The sequence below is a fragment of the Lipotes vexillifer genome, unplaced genomic scaffold (genome assembly GCF_000442215.2).
Source record: "Lipotes vexillifer unplaced genomic scaffold, Lipotes_vexillifer_v1.1 scaffold425, whole genome shotgun sequence".
Classification (NCBI taxonomy): Eukaryota; Metazoa; Chordata; class Mammalia; order Artiodactyla; family Lipotidae; genus Lipotes; species Lipotes vexillifer.
In genome coordinates, this window is record NW_006785433.1 from 902,876 (window position 1) to 926,195 (window position 23,320).

General features: G+C 38.5%; 1 protein-coding gene across 1 annotated transcript in view; it reads right to left on the reverse strand.

Moving 5' to 3' along the window:
* The window catches only part of ATP13A4 (ATPase 13A4), a 143,536-nt gene extending 124,756 nt beyond the window's left edge, over positions 1–18,780 (reverse strand). The window contains exon 1 of the mRNA XM_007457594.1: positions 18,620–18,780. Within this exon, the coding sequence (XP_007457656.1) occupies positions 18,620–18,682 (63 nt within the window). The 5' untranslated portion in view covers positions 18,683–18,780. The remainder of the gene's footprint in view (positions 1–18,619) is intronic.
* Positions 18,781–23,320: the final 4,540 nt, after the last annotated feature.

Below are 23,320 nucleotides of genomic sequence, written 5' to 3' on the forward strand. Positions count from 1 at the left end.
GCCATGGCCGCTGAGCCTGTGCGTCCGGAGCCTGTGCTCCGCAACGGGAGAGGCCACAACACTGAGAGGCCCGCATACCGCAAAAAAAAAACAAAAAACAAAAAACAAAAAAAAACAAAACAAAAAAATAACTGAGACTTTTTCTTCTGGAAACATGGAGTAGACTTACTTTTTCCTATTCCTCCCAATAAGTTCAACTAAAATCCATGAACATTACATAGAAAACAAACATAAGAAGGTTGAATGGTGGAGAGAAGACAGATTGACTACAAAACTTGGGAACCAAGGAACCAATGACTCCGTAGTGAGTTCCCTGGGCTTTCTCTTTGCCTCATCTCTGACTTGGAGCAAAAGAAGCTGGCAGTGGGAGAACACACACACGCACACACGCACACACCAAAAGCCTGATCTCTCTAGCCAAATGACCAGGAAAGGATCCAAAGTTCACACACAGAAAAACTGTGGCCCCACCCCACCTACACCAGCAAAGGCCAAGTGGGGAGTCTAGACTGCTCTTCTCCACATGCTGTAAGGAGGAACCTCAACCCCGGCGGGAATGATGTTAGTTCGATAAGGCTGCATAAGGGGCCAAGACTTTCATTCCCACCAAGTAATAGCAAGCACCCTTTTCCCTGTAGTATCAGTGGAAACTATGTGGAGCCTAGACCACCACACTCCCAACCAGCAGGAAAAAAGCTCCTCTCCACCTCCTCCTCCATGCTAGGGTGTTGTCAGAGGAAGCCCAAGGAGAGCAAGATTTTTTACTACCACCTATAGCAGTAGTGACGCCCCTCCCGCGGCATCGGTGGAGGTCATGTGAGGAGGAGCAGCGAGGCACTCCTAATTCTCCAAGCCAGAGAGTTATCACTGGAAGCCTAGTGGTGCTGAAACTTCCACCCTCAACCAACAATAATGAGGAGCCTCCCCCTCCTCAAGTGTCAATGTCGATTGAGTAGGTTACCTGGACTTTCCCCACCAACTGGCAGTAATGAGGTGGTCCCCTACTCTTCCTCTGCTGGAGCAGTGGCAACAGAAGCCAACTAAGATATAAGTTTTAAATAAGATCCAGGGTCTCATAGCATAATACCTGAAATGTCCAGTTTTTAATTTTTTAAAAGTCATACCAAAAAGAAGATCTCAAACTGAATGAAGAAACAGAATCAACAGATGACAACGCCAAGATAACGGACATGTTAGAATGATCTCATAAAGATTTTAAATCAACCATTGTAAAAATACTTGGAGGAGCAACTACAGTCACACCAAAAAAAAATGAAAAAAAAGAGAATATCTCAACAAGAAATAGGAGATAAAAGTAGAACCAAGTGGAAACTTTAGAACTGAATAATACAGTGCCTGAAATTAAAAAAAAAAAAAAAAAATTCAATGAATGGAGTCAACAGTAGAATGGAGGGAAAAGAAATCATCAGTGAAATGAAAGAATAATAAAAATTGCCCAAACTGAACTACAAAGAGAAAACAGTCTTTAAAAATAAAACCATAAAACTGGTGAAACTATTAAAAAAGATCTTATTATTCATGTCATTAGAAGGATAATAGATAATTTGAATAACCCTGGAACTATCAAGAAAATTGAATCTATACTGTTGAAATTTCTAAAAAGAAATCCCTGGGAGTTCCCCAGTTGCCTAATCATTAGGATTCTGGGCTTTCACTGCCCTGGCCAGGGTTCAGTCCCTGGTTGGGGAAGATCCAGCAAGCTTCATGGTGCAGCCAAAAAAAGAAATCCTTAAGTCCAGGTGGTTTCACTGAAAAATTCACTAAACATTTAAAGAAGAATTAATATCAATTCTTCACAATTGCTTCCAGAAAATAAAAAAGGATGAAACATTCCCTAATTCATTTTATGAAGTTAATGTTACCCTGATAACAAAACTAGACAGTATTAGAAAAAGAAAGGAAAAAGAAAGCAATCAAACTGTAGACCAATATCCCTTAGGAGTATAGAAGCAGAAGTCCTAAATGAAATACTAACAAATAGAATTCTGCAATATGCTAAAAGAATTATGCACCATTATCAAGTGGTGTATTCAAGGGATACAAGACCACTTTAACATTCATAAATCGATCAGTGTAATCCATCATGTTAACAGAGTAAAAAAAACAAAAAAACAAAACAAAACAAAAATACAATCATATCAATCAATACAGAAAATACATCTGACAAAATTTCACAGCTATTCATGATGAAAACTCTCAGAGAGATAGGAATAAAAGGGAACTTCCTCAACTTGACAAAGAACATCTTTAAAAACATACAGTTCACATTATATTTAATGATGACAGACTGAATGTTTTCCCCATAAGATCAGGAGCAAGGCAAGGTGTCTATTCTCACCACTCTTATTCAAACACATTACTGGAGTTGTAGCTAGACAAGAAAAAAATAAACAAACAGCATACAGAAATAAAATTGTTTCTACTTGCATATGGCATGATTTCTATTACAGAAAATCCCAAGAAATCTACAAACAGAAAACCTCTTAGACTCTTGGAACTAATAACTGAGTTCACCGCAGTCACAATATACAAGATAAACATACAGAAATCAATTGTATTTCTGTATCCCAATAATGAACATGTGAATACCAAAACTAATAATACAAGATGATTTACCGTCACTCAAAAAATGAAATACTTAGATGTAAATATAACAAAATATGTACAGGACTCATATATTGAAAGCTACAAAATGCTAATGAAATAAACTAAAGAAGATCTAAATAAATGGAGAGACACACCATGTTGATGGTTTGGAAAACGCAACAGAGTGAAAATTTTAATTCTCTACAAATTAATATATGGGTTTAATATAATTCCTATGAAAATCTCAGTAAGATTTTTTTGTAGATATAAACAAGATTATTATAAAATTTGGAATATGGAAAAGCAAATGAACTATAATAGCTAAAACAATTTTGAAAAATACAAGTGAAGTAGGCAACAAGTCTATCTGATTTCAAGACTTATTATATAGCTACCTTAATCGAGACTGTGTAGCATTGACACATAGCTCAGCAGAACAGAATAGAAACCAAGAAATAGATCTATAAAAATATGCCCAGCTGATTTTTGACAAATGTGCACAAGTGATTTAATGGAGAAAAAAATAGCCTTTTTAACAAATGGTATAGGAGCAATTGCACATCCATAGGCAAAAAATGACCCTCAATCTAAGTCTCATACCTTACACAAAAATTAACTCTCAATGGATTGCATACTTAAATATAAAACTTTAAGACCAAAAGCAGGAAAAAATATTGGGGCCTATGGCTGCACAAAGAGTTCTTAGACTTGACTTCAAAAGCACAGTCCGTAAAAGGAAAAAATGATAAATTGGAATTCTTTAAACATTCGCTTTGTGAAAATTTTTGCCTTTTAAGAGGAGGAAAAGAAAATCTATTGACTGAGAGAAAATATTTGCAAGCCACACATCTGACAAAGGACTGGTAGCTGGAATGTATAAAGAACTTTCAAAACTCAACAGTAAAAAAAAAAACCAATTCAACTAGACAATTGACAAAAGACATGAAGATGCAGATGGCTAACAAGCACACAAAAAGATGTTCAAAATCAATAGCCATTAGGGAAATGCAAACTAAAACCAGAGTGAAATATCACTACATACCTATCAGAATGGTTAAAATTAAAAATAGTGACAGTGGTAAATGCTGGTGAGAATGTAAAGAACCTGAATCACTCAGACATTGCTGATGGGAATGTAAAATGATACAGCCACTCTGGAGAACAATTTGGTACTTTCTTTAAAAACTAAACATGTAACTTCCATACAACCCAGTAATTGCTCTCCTGAACATCTAATCCCAAGAAATGAAAAGTTACATTCACACAAAAACTTATACACAAATGTTTATAGCAGCTTTATTCATGATAGCTAAATACTGGAAACAACTCAGATGACCTTTAGTGGATGAATGGTTAAATAAAACATGGCACCACGGAATACTACTCAGCAATAAAAAAGAATGAATTCTTGATACACACAACAACCTGGATCAATCTCAGGAAATTACACTGAATAAAAAAGTCAATCTCAAAGTTTCCATACTGTATGACTGCATTTATATAACAGTCTTGAAACGATGAAATCATTGAAATAGAGAAGAGAGTAGCAGTTGCCAGAACTTAAGGAGGGAGTGCAGATAAGAAGGAAATGGATGTGGCTATGAAAAGGCAAATGAAGTATTCTTGTGGTAATGGAAATGTTCTGTACCTTGATCGTATCCATGTCAATTTCCTGATTGTGAGACTGTACTATAGTTTTACAAGATGTTACCAATGGGTACACAGAATCTCTCTGTATTATTTCTTACAACTGCATGTGAATCTACAATTATCTTTACAAAAAAAAAAAAGACAAAAAACTGAATGTGTTGGACGAGATTATTTCTGAGTGACTTTCTATACCTGAAATTCCATGATTTGAGGGGTCTAAGGATCCATTTGGCTCTTGGTGATAAATGGCTGTACTATGTCTAGCAGGCAAAGCTTCTTACAGATCTGGGCAACCTCAAAACGAGGACAGGTATGAAACTAAATCGGACACAGATCCTACAGATCTATATCTATTTAGAGATGGAAGAAACAGAGGCCCGACAAAGGAAATGCCTCACACAAAATGAATGGTTAATGGAATAATTCATGCTCGAAAGAGCCCAGGCTTCTAAACAGGCCCTTTCCACCATGGCAGTTTGTAAATATCTACTGCCCTCACTGACAGCCTGTCCAAACTGTTAAACACCACCCAGCCCCAGTCCTTTCAGAGCTCTACTAAATGAGCACTGGTGGATAAAGAAAATGTGGGCAATCTTAACAAGCAACATTTTACTATGGCAATAAAGCAAAAGTTTTTTTAAAAAAAGAATGGGGCCAGAAAGGAAAAGAAAAGAACAAGTCAATGTTTTCTGTAAAGTACCAGATAGAAAACATTTTCAGCTTTGTAGGCTATACAGTCTCTCTCACAACTATTCAGTTCTGCTGTTGTAGTGCAGAAGCAACCAGAGACAATCTGTAAACAAATGAAGGATATGTTTTCCAACAAAACTTTACTTACAAAGCAATCAGTGGGCCAGATTTCACCCACAATCTGTAGTATGCAGACATCTGCCATAGAAGAACAACAGAAGCGTTTAATGTTTGCACCTGTAGTGACAGTACCTACCTAATGGGGTTATTATAAATTTAAAATGAAGCATCACATGAAAAGTGCTTATCAAAGGACAGAGGTCCTAGTAAGTAGTCAATAACTATGACTATTACAATAATTAGGCAAGAATTGTAAGCAGCTCTTTTGCCCCTTTTCTGTTTGTCCATCTCTGTTTCCCTCAGACCTTATTATGAGATCACTAGGTAACATTTAACCTAACTCCTGTCTTATGCTCTACTGAATGTACACAATGTCTTGTCTAACTTGTTGATTTCTTTCCCGGATTAAAAGGAGTAAGAATGAAGAATTAAGTAGTTAAAGAATGACTGACTCTTTACCCCCAGCATACCCCTTAGCAAATTTGCAGGTGGACTAAGCGGGCAAGATAGCATCCAAAGGAAGATCAGGAGAGGTCAGCAAATCTGCATGGAATGGAAACATGACAAAGAATCTCACCCCTTCCATTAACGGTTAACTGAGATTATTTCCCCCTTTTCCCTTTAACACTTTTCATGGCCTAGCAGAATCTTCAGAGTTGGTTTTGGATCATGAGTCCACCTTCTCCCCTGGTTTCCAGCCCTGATTAAAGCAGCCTTTCCTTTCCAGCCAACAACTGTCTCTTGAGTATTGATTTTTCAAGCGGCAAGCAGCCAAACCTGAGTTTGTAACAGAATCAGACTGACCTAATACCTGTCTGGTTCTGAACAGAAACTGAACTCCTATTGTCAACAACCTTGGTGACACAGTAAGTGGCACTTCTGTGTTCCTCCTGGTAGATTTCCCCCCTTTATCCCAGAATCTCTGTGGATTTCAAAGAGAGAATTACACTACGAGAAGGTAGCTTCTTTAAATTATCATTCCAAGATTTTCTGAAGTAAATTTCAAAGAACTATGACACATGAAGAGTGATTGAAAGAACTCTTTAGACTGGAGAAGAGATACCTGGAGGGGTGGGGCTGAAGGACATACAAGAACAATTTTTAAATGCCTGACTTGTAGAAATGGAAGCTGATTTTTGACAGGTAGCCCCAAAAGGCAAAAGAAGTAAGACTAATGAATTCAGGTTAATAGAACTATATTTCAGCTCAACATAAAGTAGAATTTTTTTAATTGTCTGCTCTGTCTTACAAGGAAATGATTTATCTTATGCTGAGTTTCCTTCTCTGAGGGCATTTAAGGAAAGGTTAGATGGGTGAGGTAAGGGGCAGGAGAAGGTCAGATAAACTTTGAAGAAGCTTTTGGCCCGAGACTCTGATTCTATGCAATGAATCTGGGGTGAAATGAAGTGTAGTAAACTAGACATCTATTTCTCTCAATTCTAATGCTTACTTACCTTTCAATTTGTATGCTGTTGCATATAATTTTGGAACGTAACTGTAACTAGCTACATTCATCCATCATTCATTCATTTATTTATTCCAAAAATATATATTGTGCACTTACTTTGTGCCAGGCATTTTTCTAAGCATTGGAGATATAACAGTGAATAGTTGATCAATAAGCTATGAAATATTAAGTAGAAAAGTATATCTTCCTTGGGGTAATAAAATATTCTACCTCTATTTGCATATCTTTTGCTATTTTCAATTGGCCAATTAATTTATATAGGGACCCTTTGTAGGCAATTATTTCAATGATGTAAAACTCAAAAATAATTTTTTTCCTGCTCTGTGATCTTGTGTAAAAGTTCAGAAAGAAGATGATTGGGCTTTTCTCCCTATAGTGTGAAAGCCCCATAATCAGGCCTTTATTAAAGAACAGATACTATAGCTGTGACCACAGGGGATAGAATTTGATACCAAGATAGTAGGAATTCTATCTTTTACTTATTACTCCTAGGGTAAAAACAGCAGGGGGAAGCTACATAGAAAACTTTCCTGAAATGAAATATGAAGCCTCCCTAGTCTATTGCTATAGCCCCATTCAGCTCTGCAACATAGAACTGCTGTGGTCAGAACTGATCCTTTATATGCACATGATGCCTTTTGCCTGGAAAGCCTTTAAATAAATAGAAGCGTCACAACTTTCTATTACACACTTCCTCTTCATAGTTTTCTGGGATGGAGAATGGGAAACATGGCATTTCTGAGCATCAGAATCATATCCCTTCTTGCAGTTCCACATGAGTCTAGATCTCTACTCCTGAGAGGGGTTTTGAAAGCCAATCTGGCTTTACAAATGCACAGACCCCTCTGAAGGGTATGATTTTAGCAACTAGGAAAGACTGTCTTTAAAAATATCCCTCTAACTTATACAAAACACAGACAAGATTTATATGCATTTATATGCAAGATTTATATTTATATTGTAGATATTCACTACAATATTACTAGTAGTAGTAATAGAAAACTACCTATGGATATAGTAATCTGGTAATCATTAAATAATATTATATAGCCATTAAATTAATGTTTAAGTATTTTTAATAACGTGGGGAAAATGTATATGTACTAATATTAAGTGAAGGGAAACAACATAAAATTACTCAGTATGATTTCAAATTTAATTGAAAAAAAGGTGAAGCACAGACAAAAAAAGACTGAAATATAAATGTATAAAATAAAATACTCGTGGTATTTGCCTTGGGTGATGACATCATTGTGATTCTTCTTTTACTTCTATATTGTGTATATTTTAATCATTGAATATGATTAAATGAACTTTTTTAATAACCAAAATTATTTTATTTCATTTTTTATTTTTTATTTTATACTGGGGCATAGTTGATTAACAATGTTGTTAGTTTCAGGTGTACAGCAAAGTGATTCAGTTATACATATACATGTACCTATTCTTTTTCAAATTCTTTTCCCATTTAGGTTATTACAAAATATTGAGCAGAGTTCCATGCGCTATACAGTAGGTCCATGTTAGTTATCGCTTTTAAATATAGCAGTGTGTACATGTCAATCCCAAACTCCCAATCTCTCTCTTCCCCTCACCCTTCCCCCTGGTAACCATAAGTTCGTTCTCTATGTCTGTGAGTCTGTTTCTGTTTTGTAATAAGTAAATACGATTCAATGAACTTTTAAAATCAGAAAAATAGCAACATGGATGGACCTAGAGATTATCATACTAATTGAAGTAAGTCAAACAAAAACAAATATTATATGATATCACTCATACGTGGAATCTAAAAAATAATAAAAATGAACTTATTTACAAAACAGAAACAGAATCACAGAATCACAGACATAGAAAACAAACATAATTACCAAAGGGGAAAGGGAGATAAATTAGGAGTATGGGATTAACAGATACACACTACCATATACAAAATAAACAGCAAGGATTTACTGTATAGTACAGGGAACTGTATTCAATATATTGTAACAACCTATAAAGGAAAGAATTGGGAAAAAAAGATATATATACAGAGAGAGAGAGAGAACCGAATTAATTTGCTGTACACCTGAGACGAATACAGTATTGTAAATCAACTATACTTCACTTTAAATAATTTTTAAAAATGAAAATGAACATATATTTTTAAAAGCTCTTTTCTACCTCTTCACAGATATCTAAAATACCTTCAGCAAAGCTCTCTATTTTATATTCTCTGAGGCAAAAAATGTCACAGGGGGACCCAACCACTTTAAACATTATTTGTTCAGTTCAGCTAACCTATTATTTATTGACTATCAGATTGGAAATTCTGTTTGTCCGTTTGTATTTTTTTGTCTAGACCACCAAATCCCCATTTATTTCACTCCAGGTAATAGCATCCAATACCCCAATTTTCTTCTGTCAAACCACTCCCTTCACCACCCTCTGCTGATGTACTTTATGCAGAGTTGACTCTGACCCCATCTCTAGGATGTGGCATGTGACTAAGACCATGGTATTCTCCTGTCCACACTAATAAATTTGAAAAGGGGAGAACCAGTGAGAAAACCAGTGAGAAAAGATGAGTCTTTTTTGCTCATCTATTCTACTGAGACTATTGAAAGAAGGCAAATTGTTTTTTCCACTGGCTTAGTATCTGGGGATATGTAATCCTGGAGTTACCAGAAGGCCGCATGTGAAGTTTGGGACTAAAACCAGTACTGTATGACCAATTTGACACAGGTCAGTTACTTCCAAGTAGGCAATCCTCTCTGACACAAGCAAAACTCCATTGGTGCTGGATGAAGAATGGAAGCAAAAATCCTCTACCGCTTACCATCCTGAAACCAGGATTCTACAAAATCATGCTCAAGAAACTGTGATCGGAGGGGCAGGAAACTCCCATCTCAGACCACTGACAGATAGAAGACAGAGATGGCTACCATGGAGAGGATGAACAGGAGTATTGACAAAGCAGCACTCCCTGAAGCCCAAACACGAAAGGACTGGCTAGGATTACCTTCTCTGCCCCTACTAGAAGCCTAGCACTGAGTAACAAGCCAAGGAGGACACACTAGTGGAGGGACAAGAACATGAAGAGAGGCCACTTCTGTAATGCAGGCAGGCACGAATGGCTGAAAACTGAAGGGGAATCCGGGTGACCTGATTCCAGTACCTGTGCCCTTGTTCACTTTTATGCCCAAAAGATCAGAAAGCTATGACTTTTACAAAAGAGACCCAGAGGTTTTGCTTCTCACAAACTCAAAATGAGCCCTAAGTATAACATAGCTGCTAAACTAATACACACTGTGTTGGGCTTATTTTGTAGCTGTAGTAGTGGTGGTGGTAGTAGTGGTAGTAGTGATAGTCATGGGTAATGATAGTAGTAGTAGAGATAATGGTATTAGTAGGGGTGGTAGCAGTAATAGTAGCCAGGAAACTATTGGAGTTAGAGCAGGAGATCTGGAATCAACCTGCCAAGGTTCAAGATCTGTTTTTGCTGCTTCTTAGCTTTCAGATTTGGACAGATTATATAATTTCTCAGTACTTGTTTTTGTAAAATTCAGATTAACAACTCAATTGAGTCAGGAAAGTAGAGAAAAACTCTTGTAATATTTGCATAAAATTTTCAATCTATCTTATCAGAAATATATTAAGTAACTTCAATGTTATGTGTGAGATATAGACATGAAATAAGATGCAATATCTGCCCCTACCAACTCGCAATCTGTTGGGGGAGAAAGATAAACACATGACTCTACTACAGAACCCAGTGAAAATTGCTGTAGTAGGCATTTAAATCCACTCTAGACAAGGAAGGGACCAAGTGTGACCCAGGGGCTCCCAGATGGCTTAAAGAAGGAAGTCAGATTTGAGATGAGTTATGATGGAGGTGCAGGGCTCTGATGGCCAGATATTAGGGTGAAGATACCACCCTGACAGAGAAAGTATATAATATATTCTGGAAGAGCAAGAAGACCACATTTTGGTGATGAAAGAAAATGGAAAGTAAAAAATTGTCTCTTGGAATTGACTAAAGGAAAGACCTGCACAGGTTGTAGCGGCCTCCAAGGTGAAAGATCCTTATCATGCTTGGTGATTCCAAGCTGAAGGAGAGAAAACTTGAAGGTAAATGTATGCCATAAAATTCAACCTTATTCTTTCATTAAAGGCAAGTAGAAGGAACCACTTATCTACCCAAACTGCATTCTTGGATGCTTTTGTTTTTGACCTGGCCTCAAAAATTGACCTTTCCTCACAATATCATCTTCTTTGTACTGATCCTGAGACTGGAGTACCAGAGGTTCAAAATCTTGCAGCCATGGTTCCCCCAAGAAGATTCTGGAAATGCTAAGGTGATTATAGTCTCAGCCAGAGCCCTGTGTGTGCAACCACTAAAATCAGAAAGTGTTCTGGCCTGAGGGACATAATATTTCTCTGGAAATCACTCAGTACATTTGGGCCTCCTTCTGTTCTTTTTCTGAGGGGGCATCTAGGGCATAACCGTGCTCATTGTACATAAAAGTAGCCTCAGGGTGAGGATGGATTTGAGGAGGCGATGTTCTGAGCTGCCTTCCAACTCTACCCAGCTGTGGTTTCAGGCAACTAACCAAGGTTTACATGATGGGCATCTAGAAATAGCTGTAGCCCATTTAGATAGATGGTCTCACTCTGGCTAGTCTTCAAGAGGCTTTGAAATAGTCACAAAGTCTTGAAACTGGTGCCCAGGAATGAATTTCCTCTGGACATATCACCAAATCACCAATTCTTTTGAAGGCTAAGTTCCTGTGCTCTGTGTCTTCTGTGGGCCTGAGGGAGCTGTAGGGTTTAGCACTGGTTAATTATTTACGAATAGATTTACTCCTTATTCCTTTATTCATTGAGTAATTCATACAGCAACTGCCATAAATTTCCATCTCCCACTTAATGTAATGTCTCCAGATATGTTCGCCTTTCCGTGACAAAAAAAATCTCACAGCACTTTGAAAAAATCAAGAGTATCACTTAAATTGCTTAAGATGTTTCACAGAGATTTTATCCACCTGTTTTAAAACTTTTTAAACCATATTTTGTATGTGTGCTGGAGAGTACACCAAGAAACCATCTGCATTGGTCTCTGGCTCAAACCAGTAAGGTATTATTATCTCCATCTTGTAAATGAGGTGAAATCAAAGAGAGGTGACCATGATCTACTTTAATAATGGCAGAGTCAACACCACAGTGCTGGTCTCCAGACTCTTAATGTTGTGTTTTTTTCGATTATGCCCTGCTGTTTTGCAACCATTAACAACTAAAGTAGTGCATCCAAAATTAAGCAAAACCAGGAGGCAGTAAATTATCATGTTTAAAGCACAAACTTAGGCTATAGCCTTCCATTTACTTAGCCAGATGAACCTGTGCATGTCATTTAATCTCTCTGTGCCTCAGTTTCCTCATTTGTAGACGAGAGATGCTTATCCCTCCTAGGGTTGTTGAGAGGGTTAAATAAGTTACTATATGTAAAGTTCTCAGTCCAGATCAACCGCCATATAAGTATTTGCTGTGACTATTGCCATCCCCGCTCCCAACCTGTTCCTACATTTCCCTATGGGATTAAGTGGTAGCATCATCCTCTCCCATTGGACAAAGTAGGAACCTTAAAGACTTCCTTAATAATTACTCATCCTGCTCGCCCCTTCTCTCTTATACCACAGTCTATGGATCATGAAGTCTTTTTAATTCTAATTTTTAAATATCTCTTAAATCCAGTCTCCACTCAGCATCCTGAATCTCTCACCTGGACTCTTTCAAATACTCCTTCCTTGTCTTGCCTCCTCCAACCAAACTTCCTCATCCCCTGATGTAACATCCTTTGGAAAGGCAAACCCTACCATATCATTCCCTGTTTCAAATTTTTCAGTAGCTTCCCCATTGCATCCATCAGGTTGGCATCACATCCTTCTGACCAAGTCCAACTCAACCGTCAAAGATTCTAATTTAGTAGGCCTGGAATGGGGGCCTAGGAATCTTTTTTTTTTTTTTGTACCCCCCAACTTGATTCTGGTACGGTTTTTTCATGGACCAATGTTTGGGAATCATTGGAAAAGATAAAATGTGTACTCATTAGGATGTCTTATACAGTCCTTCAAAGGCTGGCCTTCACCTACCCCTCCAGGGAAATTAAGTGCCATCCTCCCCCTTGGAGTGTTCTTTGATAGAGTTGCTTCTTCTGTGCTCCCACAGCTCTGTATGCATAAGTCCCACAATGATACCTATTTCAGCACACTTTCATTACATTTGCATCCCTGGTCCCCCCAACTGTAGGACAGCTTCATGAGCATGTGGCTTGTGCAGTCACACAAGGCCCTGCTTTTGGAAGGATGCTCTGCTACAGTGATCTTGAAGTTCTTAATAATTCTTGAACCAGGGACACCTCATTTTCATTTTGCACTGGACCCCACAAATTACATATTCGGTCCTGCCGACTGTACTGTGAAATCCTTGAAAACAGAAACTGTTTGCTATTCACTCGAAACCCTCTTTGGTTAGCACAGAGGACTCCTGGCACAGAGTAAGGGTTTGGTAAATATTTGTTGAGTTTATACGTGAGCAGATGAAAAGGCAGAATAAGGTATCTCACAGAAAAAGAGTGTAGCATGGCTAATGAACTCTGAAGAATACGCTTTGTTTATGCCTGAGGGAGAGAGCAGTCAATTGATAAATTCACAAGATGATTGACAATCCCCAATAAATAACATAAAATTTCCTGTTTCTCTTTAAATTTCTCAAACTGTTGCAGCCTTTGAGCCTTGCTACCTCCTTGTTCTTCTCAGAATGCAAAATTGCAGGTTAATGGGGCTTGCAATTGTGCCATCGGATATGCCCTGAGTGTTTGTGCCAAGAACTGTGCTAAATTCTGGGGGGGGGAGTGGGAAAGGGGAGAAGGAGGCCATAGAAAGGTGAAACAAGCAGGGCCCCTCTTCTCAAGAAGCCATTAAATCGTACTTTTCAAGAGTTTCAATCAAAGATGAGTTGACTTCATGGGAGTTCTGCAGCAATGAATCAAGAATAAAGACCCTAGACTTGGCCAGGGGCCCAGCTTCCTGAACATTTCAACTGACAAAATGTCTCAGTCCGAACACAATTCCTCCACTATGAGATCTGTGGGTTCACTAGTTAACATTGGCAACCAACTCGGAGGTGCTCATGGAGCATAATAAATAAGTAGCTATTGAGGTGGGGGGAGGTGCTTTTGCTCCCTGGTGTTAGGGAAGAAAAGGCCAACATCAGCTATCAGAGTGAGCCAAATAATCGCAGAGGACAGATGCCCCTAGCTCACACTGAAGGCGCAACAGGACTTCCCATGTGGCAAAGGCCACACACCACCCTGCTGCTATATTATGTGCCCGTGGCACTAACTTCTTGCTGTTCCCACAGATGACTTGGAAGTTCAAAAAGAGTCTCTCTTGCTTTTCCACAGTCTACTGGTTGATATAACATCAGTGATAGCATTCATATATTCTAGTAAAGAAAAAATGTTAAGAAACATATAGCGATGTGATCAATTTCAAATTAAGGAAATGAAAAATAAGTCCGCCATAAAATATCATTTTCACATTCCAGATGAGCCAAAGTCAAAAATACTGATAATGCTCAACATTGGCAAGTATGGTAGAGAAATCAAGTATTCTCAAAAACTAGTCAGAGTATATTTTTGTACAACCGCAATCTTAGGGAGGGCAATTTGGGCAATGTATCAATCAAAATTTAAAACACACATCCCCTTTATTGCAGCAGTGCTTTTTCTAGGACTTTATCCTAAGGAAATGATCTGATAAATATTTTAAAACACATGCACAAAGTTGTCCATCACAGCCAAAAAAATTTAGAAATGACCTAAGTGAGTAACACGAGAGACCTGCTTAGTATAGCATAGTCCATCCAAACACAATTTAAACATTAAAATGGTTATGTGGAGCTGTAAATATCAAAAGGAAAATATGTCCCTAATATATTTTAAGTGTAATGAAAATCCAGCTTTAAAAAAGAGTATAAATGGAATGACTCCATTTTTTGTTTTAAAAAAAAAAATACGTATATGTAAATAGGTGGTGCACATTCTTTTAAGAATAGATTGTGATCGATTGTCTTTTGTTTTGGCATGGTCCATAGTGCAAATAAATGGATGATACCCAAACACAATATTCTTATTCTGTTCATACATGTATGGGGGTAAAAAGGGCAGTCTTGAAGAAATAATATGTGCTGTGGTGTGCTGGTAGGTATTTAACAGCAAGCCTTCAGGTGGGGCAGGTAGAAGTTCTCTGTAGCACTTACCGATTTCTGTGGCATAAATACTCCCAACATTATGCATTTCAAGCACTAATGGGACATCACTGAATGCAGAGTTGGGAAGAGATGTACAGTAACATACCATTATATAGTATTTCCATGATATGGATACAACAGATACAAATAATCCTAAGAGTATAGACCATATTAAAATGTAGTAAAATATTAGAAAGTGATGTTTTGTATATGCATTTTTTATAAGTCTGGAAGGAGGGTCACCAATATAATAATATTGATCATGTCTGGGTGGAAAGTTCATGAATCATATTTACTTCATTCTTTAGACCTTTATATGTCATTTCAATATTTTTATAGTAAACATATGTTACCTTTATAATCAGAAAAAATTTTCAAGGTTTTCTTTTTCTTTCTTATTTGCTAAAATCTAGGAAAGAAAGAAATCAGAGAACACAACTTTTAAAACAAGTCTAGCTGTAACAAAACACTTCCCCAAAAGGAGTCTGATTTCATTAGAGTATAACTAAAGATAATGGTGAGTAAAATTTGAATCAATTAAATCATACCTTTATTCAGTCATGGTATAAGGAGATGAGCACTCAGTGTTTCTAAGCCCTTTCAGAATATAAATATGCAACATCTGAATACAAAGGAATTTGAGCTCCCAGCCCATCTCACACTCTCCCTCTACAAATAAGGACACTGAGTCCTAAGACTGGTAGGTGTTTTCCAAAGTAAGCACTACAAAGCAGGTTATAAAGTAACTCAGCTCCTCTCCATTTATAAATGGTCTCTATAGCTTGTGAATAAAAGTATATATTCCTCACTTATCATTATTTAATGAGAAGAGACGACCTCATGGGGGATGGGTGGGCAGGGTAGTATTCATTCATTTGGTTAATTGCTGAAGGCCTCACTCCTCCTATCTTTGCATAGACCTCAGCTTATGCTTCTCCAGAATTTTATACTGCTTCAGACAATTCCACATAGACTGTCTTAGTTGATCCTCATAAGAGCCCTGTGAGACAGGTAAAGTAAGAAGGACAACTCCCATTTTACAGCTACAAAAACTGAGGCTAGAGCAGGCAAGTGGCTAGCCTAAAGCTAGTGAGAGCCTGGTCTCTGGTCCCATTATGGTGCTGTCTGGGAGACGGTCTCCTCTTTGAGGCCTTTCAGAGGCAGTCATCTGGGTGAACCTTCTCAGAAAGTCACTTTCTCCTCTTTCCTGCCTTGTCCTCCTAACAAGTTCTTTCTTCCATTGGCTCCTATCTCATTTTGCACTTAAGGATATTACTTTCAGGTCACCTAGAGTGTCTCTTTCGTTCCTGTTTTATTAGTGCTAGAGTGGAAGATAGTCCCAGGCATCACTAGGCGTGGAAATATTCTGTTCTTCTTTATTTGACATGAGGGCTAAACCCTAGAATGCTGTTTTCTCTTGAAACTTGCAGTCATTTCCATCATCGGAGGAATGACTTCTGCAAAGGTCCAGAGTGTATATTAGAAAGCAAGAAACTGTAAACACTTTGGTGTGACACATTTCTAGACAATCTTGATTTGCTAAAAGGGATTAACGTTGAGGCCAAATGAGATAGACTGACTCAGGAAATACAAATCATGTACAACAAGAGATCCTGGGAAATCTAAGCAGATGAGATGGATCTAAGCTTTGTTTTATCAGGGAGGAAGTGTGTTCTCCTATTAAGAGTGCTATATCCTCTGCCAAAGCTGAAGAAGGCAACAGGAGGCTATGTTCAGAGCTACCAACTTAACCTACATGGGGTCTCGGCTCCTGGTCTTCATGGTTGATGTAACCTTAGATGAGCAAATTCTCAGTGTATCAGTTTTCTCCTCTTTCAGGTGGGAAGCATAGCACCTACCTCACAGGGTGTAGTGAAAACCAGGTTAGCTAGTAGGCAAGAAACTATTGGTAAACTAAAAATTTCTAAATATACGTGGCATACATTTAAGATATCCTGCTAATTTTTGAAGCTTACTGCTCCTGGAGAAGGGAATGGAGTAATGAGTTTAAAAGGGACAAAGCGTCAGACACAGCAACAGGCAGGTGGCCAGGTTTCTCCAGGCAGAGCAGGATGGAGAGCTCAAGAGCGCATACTAATTGCTGCACCTCAACCGAGACTACCGGCCAGATGACTCATCTCCAGAAAACACAGTGTCCTTTCCTTGTCAAAGGCCCTCTCCTAACTGGGCTTTCAGCTGCATGCAATACTAAGTTGACACCCTGATGCATTGACTGGGTGATGCTATTATGAAGATGAACTATTAACCACACTGCTTCACTAGGATACATAGGCTAAAGAAGGGGTAGTGGTTTCCCTTGAACTAGGAAAGCCTTGACAGAAAGTAGATGATTCTTCATGACTCCTGAATGACAAACTGTGGAGGAAAAGAAATGAGTGTGCAGGAAAAGAGTAGGTATGTTTCCATGTGAGGATCTGAGGGAGAATTTAAAAGACCAGTAGAGAGAAGGAGACTCTGCCTTCTGGTGAAGAATATTCAAGATGAGGATCAAATTTTCAACTTAATATAGAGAATTCTCTTAATTCTCTTAATGTAGAGAAAACACTCTGGAGAAACAAGGATGATATCCAGCGTGGGTCAGAAGGTCATTTCTGATGACATCTGTGTAGGGCCTAAAGGCAACGGTCATTTGGTGGTCAAACCCAAAAGAAGTAAGGAGATGGTTAAGAAAGTCATGTAAACTTGGGTGACTTTGATTCCCTTATAATTTTTTCAGCTTTGATAGCAGAAGGCATCTACTCTTGAAGGTCCAAAAAAATGTTGTTGCTATAGGAACAGGTAAGCAGATTAGACTTGAAAGACCAGTTCAGGAACAAAGAATTTAATAGCCAGGGCTAAAGCAATTAACCAAGAAAACATTTTAAGTAAATATCTTTTGGGTTTGTTATTTATATATTAATTCCAGGAAGATAAAAATGTTACTGTAGAATGAGAGCTTCACATTTTAACGTTTTAATTACACCATTACTGGCATAAAAGTCTATGCTTACACAATTAGCAGAACAGCCTTATTAACAGAAGTACACATTCCTAACTCTCTCTTGATTATATTGTAATTGAGAAATACAGCTTCAATTTCAGCAAGAGCATAAGAATCATCTTTGATTTTTCCTACAGTTTCTCAGATGGGAACACATCTAAATTAAAAGAGACAGTGAACTCCAGAAATTTTTCTGAAACCAATCTGTACGTAGGGAGCTACAAGTAAAATTCTAGAAGTAAAGAGAAATGCACGTAGGCTGATAACTGTTAATATTTTATATGTTTTCCCTGTCCAGCAGTCTTTGTGAACACAGATATGTGAGCAGAGAATAAGGTCAGAACCCCAGCTCCCCTCCTACTTCGCTGTAGATGTGTTACTTCTTCCTATCAGGGAATACGCTGCTCCCAACATTAGGGATTTGCTGAAATTATTAGACGTTTTGAACAGAACTCGCTATACTGATTAAGTCTCAAAAACATATCATGAAGGGGCATTGTACTTCTCTCCCTTTCAATTTTACTTCAAAACATTCTTGATAAAATGAATACAATGTTTTCCATCCTAGCAAATTTCTGCTGTCAGAGGTTACATTTATGAGAAAGAAAGATTTCTTGAACATTACCTTTTCTCACACAGTGCCAGAATCAAATCGCAGAGTACAGTGTGTGTATGAGTGTGTGTGTGTGTGCGTGTGCACTGTGCGTGTGTATGAGTGTGTGTGTGTGTGTGTGCGCGTGAATACTGGAGGATGGGGAGTGGGAATGGAAAGAGGGGGAATGTGGCTAGAGTCTTACCATCTCATTCTCTTCTCCTTCATTGAGCAAAGCTTGCTGGCCCTTCTCAAAGTGGTCCCCCATGGAAAAGTGATTCCACTCCTCCCTGACCTTCTGGAGCAGATGCGTCCAGGACGAGTTGAACTTGCCCAGCCACCGCCGCTCACCAGCTGACTGAGAGACTTAATGATCCTCCAGGTTAAAACTCCTTCTGGAGCACACACCTTCTTTCAGCAAATGACAGTACTTAGCAAACTGAACTCCTCCTACGAGCCACCCTCTGCTTGGAGGAATTTCTGCAGGCTCCTGGCTAGCTGCATTCTCTCTGAGCAGCTGTCCCAAAGGAGGCTGCTGCTCCCATGCTGATCTTTTTGTGCCCAACATACAGGGAAAGAACTCATTGCCTGCACAGTGCCTGCCAGCAGAAGACATCTGACTGCAAATCCAGCGGGACAATGCAGAGTTGGCAGGACCTCTCCGAGGAGTGGGGAGCAGGCACAAGGACTCCCAGATTTATTCACAAGGAACTGGGGTGGGAAGGAGGCTAACAGAGCTGCAGAATTTATTTGATTAATGAAAGCCCTAATCCATCGGCTTTTAATAGGATCCTCATTCATTCTGCTTACCAAAGGTACAAATTGTGACTAATTCTCTTCAAAAGGTATTTGAAATCGCATTCCTCTGTGTGCAAAACACATTCCACTTAATGTGTATGTGGAATTGTTTACTTTTTTGAGAAACTTGCAGAAAAAAGACAAAGGTGTAACCAAGCTATTCTGTGTAGTCTCCTCTCGCTAAATACTGGTGGTTAAACTCCTAAGGAGTCTAGACTCATTTTTTGATTTTTTCACACATTCATTCAAGTCACATTATTTGAGCACAGGGACTACATACATAAATCAAGTCATATTTGCCACCCTCAGACTGATGTAGAGATTCAAATATGCAAACAAGTGTGATAAAATGTGGTTAGTTATTATGAGAGCTGGAACAGAAGTCTAAGATAACTGTTAGAAGTCCCAGAATGGTGGAGGGGAACACACATCCATGTCTGCTCCGGAAAAAAAAAAAAAAAATCCAGCTGCTTATCTGCACTGGCCTCCCCATGTGATCATTTAACCTGCAAGAACTGGCTCTTCTCATCCAGTAATTGGAGGAATTGAATGAGGGCTTGGGGAAATGTATCGTACAGCTCTGATCAAGGGCTGTTGTTATAATTAAACTAAACATCCAATTTAACAGCAGTCAGTAGAGCACAGTTTTTAAGGGCATGTGCTCTGAATTTGGAGGGCCTGGGTTCAGATTTGGATTTTCCTAGTTATACCACCTGGGGATAACAAGTTTCATAAGCTCTAGAAGCCTCCATCTGCTCACATGTAAAATAAAGATGAAAATAAAACTTACCTCCTAAAACTGTTATATGAGGGATAGTGCCCGGGAAACAGCATGTGTTCAATAAAGGAGAGTTATTTTTACCTTCACTGTGTCCACTCCCTCTCCTTCAAGCTATGCACAAATGTTGGCACTGATATTCCCAACCTGATATGAAAAACCCTAACAAGACCAAGACTAAAGTGTGTGTGTGTGTATGTGTGTGTGTGTGTGTGTGTAAAACATTGAGCAAATGGTAAAGTATAACTAAGATAAACATTAAAAAGTAACCTAGGGCTTCCCTGGTGGCGCAGTGGTTGAGAGTCCGCCTGCCGATGCAGGGAATACGGGTTCGTGCCCCGGTCTGGGAAGATCCCACATGCCGTGGAGCGGCTGGGGCCGTGAGCCATGGCCACTGAGCCTGCTCGTCCGGAGCCTGTGCTCCACAATGGGAGAGGCCACAACAGTGAGTTCGTGCCCCGGTCTGGGAAGATCCCATATGCCGCGGAGTGGCTAGACCATGGAGCCTGTGCTCCGCAACAGAAGAGGCCACAACAGTGAGATGCCCGCGTACCGCTAAAAAAAAAAAAAAAAAAAAAAAAAAGTAACCTATTGTAATATTAATTACGATATTATACATACATGCAGTTCTCTGAATTTCTAAAAATTATCAGCACACTTAACCACGTAAATAACCATTTTATCACAAGATCAAAATAGGAGGAGTATGAGGTCTCTCTTTAGGGGGATGAAAATGTTCTGGAATTAGATAGTGGTTATGGCAGCCAAACTTTGTGAATATACTAAAACTCACTGAATTGTATACTTTTTAAAAGGGTAGATTTTATGAATGTGAATTATATCTCAATAAAAAATTATGTCTCAAAAAAAGTAACATTTTAGAGCTCTAACAGGAGTCATTTAAATATTTAGCAGAGAAAATAGTAAAATAAGAAGATTTTAAACTTTATCTCAACTTATGGGGATTGAGGAATGTTTGTATGTGAAGTGGTAAAACTATACCAGTGCTAGTCGGCAAGTGAGAAAGAAGTGTTTCATTCTATTGTCTATAACTGGTAATTCCCGCACTGTTTCCTTCTGGCTGGGTTCCTGAATAAACTTGGCAGTTCCTGCACCACTGTGGGGTTCAGATGAGTGTGTAATTTATTAAGAATCTCAGGGAAAACTGCACATGAACTTACCTCATTAAACAGATCTGGTTACGCCATAACAGTATTTAAGCCAAACTTGAAGAGCAAAATCAGTCCCTAGGAACGTAAAAAATGTTTATGAAAACTAGGAACCAATAGAAAATCATTTCAACAACATGGTCCAGGAGAATGAGGACTTTGAAACAGTGTTTCCTCACATCTCTCCAAAAGTTCTAATGGTAAAATGTCCAAGTGCCTCTACAGCCACATGGCTTGTGGGCAGCCTCCTTCCTCGTTCAGCACCGTGAGTCCACAAGCATGAGTGTACCCAGAAACAGAGCTAGATTCCACGGACAAGGAAACATTTACAGAACATGTCCATATACCAGGCACTATTCTGAGCATTTTACACACACATTCACAATCCTTACAAGGGCTTCTGTAGTCAGTAGTAGTATTATGCTCCCCACTTAGCAGACATGGAAACACCAGCACAGAAAATAAATAATTAGTGAAGAGTGAGTATTTGGCCATGGCAATGCAGCTCTCCCAGTCCATGATCCTAGTTACTAGGCTAACATGGCTACTATAGGTTCATTTGGCATAATCAAAGTGCTCTGTGAGGGATGTTACATCTATATGACCAGGAGATCCTCTTTGTGAAGGGAGCATTTGAGAAGGGCCTTGAAAACAGACAGAAAAGACTTCAGTAGGTGGAGTGCTGGGGCCTACACTGGAAGTGGGCCATAGGAAAGAGCATCTAAAGCAAGGGAGCCATCAGAAGGAGGAACACACGGGCTGGTCCAGAATAAGTCCATCACCTTTGCCACAGCCAGGGTGTGTGTGAAGGAATAAGGGAGTGAGATATGGCAGGAAATAGAGATCAAGATCGTTACATGGAAGTCTTGAATTTGAGGCCTGAGTCTGGGCTTAATACAATGAGTGATGATGTCAGTGAAGACAAACTGATATAAATTTGCATATTTTTATGGATCAGGCTGTGCTTAAATATTATACAGATCATTGCACAAGCACGTTCTAGAGTAACCCAGTCTTTCTAAACAATATTATGTGTATATAGACAGTTTCTTTGAACCCTCTAAGTTAAATCTTCTATTTCCCTTTAGAACATTGTTTGAAAGTTAATTATTATTTATTAAATACACGTTAATATTAAATAAATTTCAATAGACTTTGTTTTAGAGCACTTTTAGGTTCACACCAAAATTGAGCAGAAGGTACAGAGATTTTCCATATACTCTTTAAAAACACACATCCTTCCTACCCCATTGGCATCCCCCGCCAGAATGGTATATTTGTTACCAATTGAACCTACATTGATTGACACATCATTTTTACTCAAAGTCCACAGTTTACATTGGAGTTCACTTTTCGTGTTGTCCATTCTGTGGGTTTCAACCACTGTAGTATCATATAGGGTAGTTTCACTGCCCTAAAAGTTCTCTCTGCTCCCCCATCCATCCCTAACTCTCCCATGACCCATGGCAACCGCTGATTCTTTTACTGTCTCCATATATTGTTGGCTTTTAGAATGTCATGTAGTTGGAATCATACAGTATGTTGCCTTTTCAGATTGACTTCTTTCGCTTACTAATATGCACTGAAGTTTCTCCTTGTCTTTTCCTTGCTTGATAGCTCATTCCTTTTTAGAGTTGAATAATACTCCATTGTCTAGATGCACCACAGTTTATTTATCCATTCACCTACTGAAAGACATCTTGGCTGCTTCCAAGTTTTGGGCACTATGAAAAAGGCTGCTACAAACATTCACGTGCAGGTTTTTGTGTGGACAAACGTTTAGGAACAAAACATTTAATAGGGCTAATGCAATTAACCAAGAAAACAATTTAGGTAAATATCTTTTGGGTTTGTTATTTATAATCAATTCATTTGATTATGTCATCAGGGAATTGCAAATTAAAATAACAATGAGCAATCACTACACACATATTAAAATGATCAAAATCTGGAACACTGACAACACTAAATACCAGCAAGGATGTGGAGCAACAGGAATTCTCATTGCTGATAAGAATGCAAAATGGTACAGTCACTTTGAAAGACAGGTTGGGAATATTTCACAAGATTAAACCTCTTACCATAAGATTCAGTGATCACATTCCTTGGAATTTACCCAAAGGAGTTGAAAGTTTATTATTTAAATCAGTCTCTCTTTCCC